Source organism: Gossypium hirsutum, chromosome A12 (genome assembly GCF_007990345.1).
Source record: "Gossypium hirsutum isolate 1008001.06 chromosome A12, Gossypium_hirsutum_v2.1, whole genome shotgun sequence".
NCBI lineage: Eukaryota > Viridiplantae > Streptophyta > Magnoliopsida > Malvales > Malvaceae > Gossypium > Gossypium hirsutum.
Window position 1 is genome coordinate 10,041,786 of NC_053435.1, and position 9,213 is coordinate 10,050,998.

At 30.9% G+C, this 9,213-nt stretch overlaps 1 protein-coding gene across 1 annotated transcript; it reads left to right on the forward strand.

The window, feature by feature from the left end:
• Positions 1 to 5,565: 5,565 nt before the first annotated feature.
• Positions 5,566 to 8,543, forward strand: LOC107927535 (receptor-like protein EIX1). The gene is made up of 2 exons (XM_041082680.1): positions 5,566 to 5,681; positions 5,805 to 8,543. The coding sequence occupies exons 1-2, from the start codon at positions 5,600 to 5,602 to the stop codon at positions 8,369 to 8,371; spliced, it is 2,649 nt and encodes an 882-aa protein (XP_040938614.1). The 5' UTR covers positions 5,566 to 5,599; the 3' UTR covers positions 8,372 to 8,543.
• The last annotated feature ends 670 nt before the right edge of the window (positions 8,544 to 9,213 follow it).

The window sequence follows — 9,213 nt, forward strand, 5'->3', positions numbered from 1 at the left end:
TAAACACACCCTAAATCTCAAATAAGAAAATTCCAAACAAATTCTTAATGAGCTTTAAGCCCAGAAACGAGGTCTGCTTTACCCAAGTTAAAGTGGGTTTTTAATACCAAAAACGGAATCCCACCATTCCCAAATCAAATTGGGCCCTTCAACACTACCCAAAGTTGGGTTTTTTTATTCAATATCCAAGTAAAATTATAATTGGGGTTCAAAATTAATCAATTTGTACTTGAAATTAGTTTAAATATTAGGCTCCGTTTGTTTCATTAAGAATGACTTCCGGAAAATGATTTCTGGAAAATAATTTAATTTTCTGGAAAATTTAATATTTTCTGGTGTTTGGATGAATCTGTGTAAAATATTTTATGTTGTTTGATAGATTTTTTAAAAATATTTCATAAAAGTTTTTTCAATTAAACAAATATACATTTGAGATTTTCTTATTTTTCATTGTTTAATTGAATTTACTTTTATCTATAATTTTATATTTTACATTGTTTTTGCATATATTAAAAATATTATCTGATAACATCATTTTTTAATTACATAACTACTAAGTGAGTATTTTTTATTTAAAAATATGACATCAACAAAATTGACAAAAAAAAAATTAACGATGTCAACAATTGTACTTGATTTTCAAATTTGAAAAGTAAATGGACTAAATTCTTGAAAATAAAAGTACAATGATTAAATTACAAATCTGTGAAGTGTACATAGACTTATGACATATTTTAACTTTTATACTACAAAACATTTATTATTAATATATTTATAATTGTAATAATTATTTATTATTAAAATATTAATATTGAATATTTTCAATAATATGTGAATTGTTATGAATATCTTATTAAGTGGATGTCCATCATGATCAAGATAAAGTTTTGATGTACTTTAAAAGCATTGTAATCACTCATTTGATTAATAAAGTACATTCTTTGTTGCTTTCATATTTTTTTTATTCTTTATTCTTTATTCTTTATTCTCTCCATCTCTCTTTATTTTATAACACGTTATCAGCACAATCTTGCTCAAAGTGATAGTTCCTTTTATCGACGATCAAATTTATCCTCCATGATTTTCAATTTCTTTGACGACAATATGCAAAGTTTTTACATGAAGTTTCTTTTATTTAATGTTTCATATCTGATTATTATTTTTCATTCTTCTTTCATTATATGTTATCGTTGTTTTGATTAACTTCTTTTACATTTTGTTCTTAAGGATGGTGAAAGATTTGATATCGTTATCTATATGAAATCAAGAATATTTTCGAACTATCTCATACCTTCTAGTGATGACGATGATGTTAAAAATCTTCAAGTATATTTTACTATGTTTTATTTATTGTTTATTATAATGGGAGACTAATAATGACAATATGCATAGATAGATTTTGAATTGAAATATCACGTATGTTTACGATGGTAATTACGAAATAAAGAATCTATTGGGATGCTTATAAGTCTGTCCTACTAGATTTGTTACATTCCTCGAAGTGAATGTAAACATGAAGAAAATAAAAGATATATTCATGGACCACTAAAGTGGGAACATAGTAATAAATAAGAGAACAATAAGAGTTCTCAAGATAACTCTTCAAAGAGTAAAGATAACTTATGTTATCAATGTGAAATGAAATATTATTGGCCACATATGATATTTTATTTTTGTTAATATTCTTTGAGGAAGGATACGAGAATGTAGTAATAAATTCTATCATTATAGATAGAAAGTATTTATCTTATTTGGTACTAAAACAAATAAATATTATTCCAATATTTGATAATACAAAATTAGTTGAAAGCTCCAGAAGAGCTAATATATCACTATCTAAAAAGCACAAAATTAGTGATGATTAATGCATTACTTTTAAAAGTTATTTGTAATGGATCTCATATTGAGATTGTGAATAAAGAAAAGATTATATTTCATATGAATAAAAAAAGGGAATTGAGTTATTAATTTATAATATTTATGATATTCTTTTGTTATCACCCCTATTAAAGGGTTGAAAGCAAAATATTTAACTGTGAAAAATCTAATCATGAGCAATAGAATATGATAATTCTATCTAAAGCTTATTATAGTTGGATGCATCTAAAGTTGCAAGTTTTTTTAAAAAATTGTGAGTATAACTCTACAGTATTCAAAATAAGTTCTCAATTAAAATTATGTGGTAAAATATTACTGATGAGAACTTACAAGAGAGAAAACTTATATATGAAAAGTCATTGGTTATGTACTTGTTGTACACCTGAAAAATAGATTTTTGGGCATTTGAAGATTTTGGCATATTCCTTGAAGCGAATATTGCATACAATTATTTAGAAATTATATTTATTGACTCGGTGGCATTATAGACCTCACATTGATTTAGATATTTTCAGTAGTAAATGTCACAATAGTACTTATATGTGGATACAAATTAAAAGGAATGATAATAAAATTATCAATTTGTTACAATTTAATACAATTGAAACATATGTTAAAGTAAACTAGAAGTTTACTAATACAAATGCGTTTACTACTTGGGGCGACCAGTTAAACCATCCTCGATCGTATATGATGCGAAAATTAATTATGAATTCATATGGACATTCATTAAAGAACCAGAAGATTCTTTAATTTAAAAGAATTCTCATATGTTGTTTGCTTTCAATAAAAATTATTATTAGAAACTCACTAGATAAAGTTGAGATTTAATGTCTTGCATTTCTGAAACGAATATGGGCCCATTCATCCACCATTTATCCACCATGTGCACGGTTTGGATATTATATGATTTTGGTAGATGCATCTACAAAATAATCACATGTGTTATCAACTAGCAACCTGTCGTTTGCGAGGTTGTTTGTTTAAATAATTAACTTCAGATTATGCAATTAAAACAATTCATCTTGCTAATGTTAGTGAGTTTACATCCTAAGTTTTTAATGATTATTGCATGTCAATTGGGATAAAAGTTGAATATCCTGTAACTCATGTTCACAGACAAAATGGTTTAGCTGAATTGTTTATCAAATGCCTCTAATTAATAGCTAAACCATTACTTATGAGAGCAAAACTTTCTATTTCAGCATGAGATTCATGCTTGTACTGATTTACATGTACGCATCAAACAAATAAATTATAAATACTCCCCATTACAATTGATTTTTGGTCAAGAGCCAAATATTTCCCATCTTATAATTTTTGGATGTGCAATATATGTTTCAACTGCTTCACCACAACGCACAGGTTATAAGAGATTGGGAATGTATATTTATGTGAGTCTCCTTAAAATATTCTTGAGCAATTAATTCGAGATTTAATTGTGACATGAGTTGTCACTTTCCCAATATTAGGGGGAGAGAAACAATAACTTGTAATGAGTTAGGGGGAGAATAATTGAACCAGAAGTTCAATAAGGATAACTCATTACAAGTTATCTATTAGATGTATTTACAACCTTAATGAGAATAGCCAAGTGTTATATACCACTAATATTTTAATTTGAATCAAACTCTCAGTAGGACAATCAGTTAGAATAAATAATAGATTGATTGGTTCCAGAGATGAAAATTATTCTAGATGGTCATATAATGGAGGCGAGTGCTCCAGAAAAGACCCAAGACATAACTAATAAGTAAAACTTCAAAAAAGATTCAAGTACCTAAAACTGAATCTTAAAATAATGAAAATAAGAGATCTCGATAAGTTATGTCAATTAGAGAAATGTGGAACCAAATAATAAAAGTGGTCGGCAATGATTTTGCATGCAATATTATTATTGAAATAATGAAATAAAAGGAGGATCTTGAATAAATCTATTGAGAAATATAGATATGGAATAAATTGATCAAAATAGAAAGACTCAACTCAAGTACAATTAAATTCGAGGAGTTTTTGGATCAGTAGTCCAAATATCTAAAGGTATAAAGCCAATAAGGGTGCAATTGAAGTAGTTTTGCAAAAGCAGAATAAAAATATGAAGTATTTCGCTAAGTCCTGGCATTGATTATGAAAAGATATAATATTCTTTTGTGGTGGATGCAATAACTTTTAGATATATTATTAAATTGACAATTCACAAAAGATTTAACTTACGTCTAATGGTTATTGTTACAACCTTTTATGAATCATTATATAGTAAAGTTTATATTAAAATCTTTAAAGGATTTGGGATGCTAGAAGCATATTGAAATTCTTGAGAAATTGTTCATTTATATGAATTGAAATAATTTGAATATATGTGTTAAATTTGACTTAGTGAATAGTAGTTGAAGGAGGATTATAAAATGATCCAAAAGACTTATTTGTGTTTTTATAAAAGAATCATGATTAAAGTTTGTTATGATTATTGTTGAGTCTCCTGAAGAGATCAAAATATATTTCCCCAAATTTCCCTCACTCGTGACTTTTAAAAGAATGGTGATATAAATGGTTAGCAATACATTCAAATAGTCATTTGAAAAACTAGTATTCAAGATTGAATATGTAGAATATGAGAAAATATGTGATGTTTTCATGAGGGAGAGTAAATACGCATTGCACTCTTTTTCTCTTAATCGAGGTTTTGCCCATTGGGTTTTCCTGATAAGGTTTTTAATGAGGCAACATATTATGCGTATTATAAATTGTGTACTCTTTTTCCTTCATTAGGTTTTTATCCCATAGCGTTTTTTCTAATAAAGTTTTAACGAAGCACATTATCTATCCATGGACATCCAAGGGGGAGTGTTATGAATATCTTATTAAGTGGATGTCCATCATGATCAAGATAAAGTTTTGATATACTTTAAAAGCATTGTAATCACCCTTTGATTAATAAATTATATTCTCTGTTGCTTTCATATTTTTTTATTCTTTATTCTCCCTATCTCTCTTTATTTTATAACATGAATAATATTATTTAAAATTATTATTTTTAAAATTTATTATTAAAATAAAATTGAAATATTAAATAATTTATTAAAATAATAAATTATATTTATTATATTAATAATTTATTATAAGACTAAATATAAATAATTAAATATGTATATTTAATAATATTGAAGAATATAATATTTTAAATATTTATAAAAATAAAAATAAAATTTATTATCAATATAATAATATTAAACTTGATTTAAGTTAATTTTTATAAAAAAATAAAATTATCTATAGATAAACATTTTTTCAGAAAATGACTTAAATTTTTCAAAATGTAGGTCAAAAAAGAGTTTATTTTACTTTAATCTGTAAATTATTTTTCGTTGAGCAAATTATTTTTTATGAAACAAACAAAAAAAATATTTTCCCGTAAAATATTTTATATATAAACGAACGGATCCTCATTTATTATTAAAAATAAAAGTTTAACTGGCTTAACAATAGGTTGGCATGCCAATGTAGTCATGGAACATGATCCATCTGGAAATTCTGACAATGGAAAGCTGGTTGCCATGCATGCTCATGCTGCTGCTACTGGCGCCATGTCACTGTTGAGTCTTGCCTCTGGAGTTGTCAAAGAGGCAGGCAATTGAGAGTGATAAGTAATGATGCTGATTTCCAAGTCCACAATTCTCACCGCTGACCGCCCCACTAGTTATATGTGCTGCTACTAGTAATAATGGACAAAAAGCACCCCCTTCCACTCAGCTGCCAATTGCTCATAAATTGCTGGACTCAACCAATTCGTCTGCACTCTATTGGTATGGCTAACAAGCCTAACTTCAGCTCAACTTACACTCTTCTTGTTTCCTTTTTGCTTTCGCTCTTCCTTCTCTATTCGAATTCTAAGTTTGTGGTTTGTTCCACTGATATCAAATGCACAGACACCGACAGAGGAGCAATTGTGGTCCTTAGAGAAGGTCTCACCGACCCTTCTGGCAGGCTCTCTTCCTGGATTGGCGAAGATTGTTGTACATGGGAAGGCATCAAGTGCCACAACCAAACAGGACGTGTCACAAAGCTCGACCTTAGAAACCCTTACCACTTAATCGGTGCTGTTGATCCACCAGCATATAAACGCTCCTGTTTGGGAGGTAAGATCAACCCATCTTTGATTCGTTTGGAATATCTCACTTCTCTGGACCTAAGCCTGAACGATTTTGAAGGGCTTGAAATTCCCGGGTTCTTCGGTGAGCTAAAAAATCTGAGATATCTCAATCTCTCTTTTGCTTCTTTTGCTGGAGAGATTCCAGCTTCTCTTGGGAATTTGTCAAATTTGCAGTATCTGGACCTCTATGCAGACGCCTACAGCAATACAGGTCCCAGGGAGTTGCGTTCACAGAGTCTGGAATGGCTTACACCTCTCTCTTCATTAAAATATCTAAACCTGGGATTTGTCAAACTCGATAGCACAGGTGACCATTGGTTGCAAACATTTAATATGCTGCCCTCATTGGTACACCTGCGCTTACACTGGTGTGAACTTAAAGGTTTACCACTGACATTGCCATCCATTAACTTCACGTCACTTTCAGTTCTTGATTTGTCAGAGAATTCTTTCAACTCTTTAATTCCCCCATGGTTGTTCAATCTTACTGGTCTCACAGAACTATATCTGACATGGGACTTTTTCAGCGGTTCAATTCCTGATGAATTTGCAAACCTCAAGAATCTCCAAGTCCTTGATTTGTCTGATAATTTGAACCTCGAGGGTCAAATTCCTGGATTACTTGGCAACCTTAGCAAACTACAGTTCCTAGATCTTTCTGCAAACAATTTCCATGGTGACGTTTATGGGCTTTTTAGTGGTTTCTCAAGTAACCCAAACAGTAAGTTAGAGTCACTTGATCTAAGTTCCAACTCATTGACAGGGGAACTGCCCGAGTCATTAGGATTGCTTAAACATTTACAACACCTAGATCTCTCCAGCAACTCTTTCTGGGGTTCAATTCCATCATCAATAGGAAGCTTGTCAGCACTGAGAGTATTAGACCTGTCATATAACACCATGAATGGTACAATTCCTGAAAGACTTGGGCAACTTTCTGGGCTAGTTGACATGAACCTTATGGCAAATTCTTGGAAGGGTATTCTAAAAGAAACCCACTTCATGAATCTAAGAAAACTGCAGCATGTTCGTCTCACAACAGAGCCAACGAGGTCCTTGGCTTTCAGTGCGTCGCATGGATGGTTTCCTCCTTTCAAACTCAAGTCTATCCAACTTGAAAACTGCATGACAGGTCCCTCATTTCCTGTATGGCTTCAAGTTCAAAATGAACTTACCTCTGTCGTCTTAAAAAATGTTTCCATATCTGACACCATACCAGGGAAATGGTTTTCCCAACTGTCTGCTCAACTCACTTATTTGGTTCTATCTCAAGATCAAATGAGGGGGGAGTTGCCACGCCACTTAAATTATCCATATTTGAATCTCATCGATCTGAGTTACAATAACTTTGAGGGTCCTTTCCCTTCTTGGTCCACTAATGCAACTGATGTAATCCTCGATGAAAATTCGTTTTCAGGGCCAATACCTGAAAATATTGGGGCCTTGATGCCTAGATTGCAGAAATTATATGTTTCTAGGAATCATCTGACTGGGAGAATCCCATCATCCATGTGTGATATAGAGGGGCTCAACATTATTTCTCTAAGGAACAACAAGTTGAGTGGAGAACTCCCTAACTGTTGGCATCGATTAATGTTATGGGGAATAGATATATCAAATAACAGTTTAACGGGGAACATCCCAAATTCCTTCGGTTTCCTGCCTTCTCTAAGTGTGCTGCTGTTGAGCAACAACAATCTGGATGGGGAAATCCCTTCTTCTCTACGAAACTGCACCGGTTTGACAAGCATGGACCTCGGAGGGAATAAAATTTCGGGGAGTCTCCCTTTGTGGCTACAATATATGTCATCCTTATTCATGCTACGACTTGGCTCAAACCTTCTAAGTGGGGGCATACCTGATCAGGTTTGCAGGCTACAAAATCTGCACATATTAGATCTTTCCCAAAACAAAATTTCAGGTCCCATTCCTAAGTGTTTTGGTAATCTGAGCGCGCTGGTCCATGGAAAGGGTAGCGAGGTGTTCCAAAGGCTAATAAGGGAGGTAACAAGAGGAAGAGATCCTGAATACAGCAACGTAGTGGCAAACGTGAATAGCATAGAGCTGTCAGGGAATAATCTTACAGGTGAAATCCCTTATGAGATAACAAACCTGCTTGCACTGCGCATCTTGGATCTGTCACACAACCATCTTTCAGGAGCGATTCCGAGAAGCTTGACATCTCTAGCTTCTTTGACTCGATTGAATTTGTCATACAACCACCTTTCTGGAAGCATTCCTTTTTTGCCAAGATTTAATGATTCCTCCATTTATGAGGGGAATCCATTGCTTTGCGGGGCTCCACTTCCTACCAAATGCCCACTGCCTAGGCCACGCAAATAGAATATTGCAGGTTTATGATATGAGGGAATCCATCTATTTACACAAAAATAAGCGATGTACCTCTACTTGATCCAAATCTAATACCATATTTGGATATTTTATGTATTATTGATTTATCAATGTCCTCTATGGAACTTGTTATATATTATATTCGGTAGGATTTAAACTTGTGCTACTTACATCAATAAATATTAATTTTATTATTTACTCAAAATTTTATTTAAATATAATTTTTACATTTTAATTATATAATGCATATTTTATTATCTTTATTAATTCTATATCTATACTATTATTTAACCTCTAATTGAATGGTTGTCACAAGTCAATCGAATAGCAATTAGTTTAAGAAATTATGAAAAAGTCCCTTCACATTTAAAATAAGTTTTTTTAATTAGAAGATACTTTAGTTTTTTTTTATAAAAACAATTAAAATTTTACATTTGACGGGATATGAACTCACGGTGTTTGGGTTAATAAAATTTTAACTATACCACTCAACCAAAACTTTATCTTAAACAATTTTGTATATTTTAGTTAATTATGGACACTTTATTATCTCCATTAAATTGTATTAGTGTCATAAGTTAACTCGATATTAATTCAAGGTGAAAGACAACAACATAATAAATAATTAGTGCATTTAATATTTTTAATATGATGAATTTACGTGCTTAAAGTTTGTTTTACTCACAATTTAATCTAATTTTTTACATTTTAATATAGTACATATTGAATTTGTTATTATTATTAATTAATTTCAAATTATATGATTAATTAATTTTTACATATTATTTTTAAACACCACTATATTCTAAATATGTAGTTTTCACACACATAAG

What these genes read in the sequence shown, in the direction of transcription:
- LOC107927535 (XM_041082680.1), top strand. Translation starts at nt 5,600, where the DNA reads ATGGACAAAAAGCACCCCCTTCCACTCAGCTGCCAATTGCTCATAAAT. An exon ending in AATTCGTCTGCACTCTATTG is followed by an intron (nt 5,682 to 5,804) that starts GTATGGCTAACA and finishes TCAAATGCACAG; the next exon opens with ACACCGACAGAGGAGCAATT.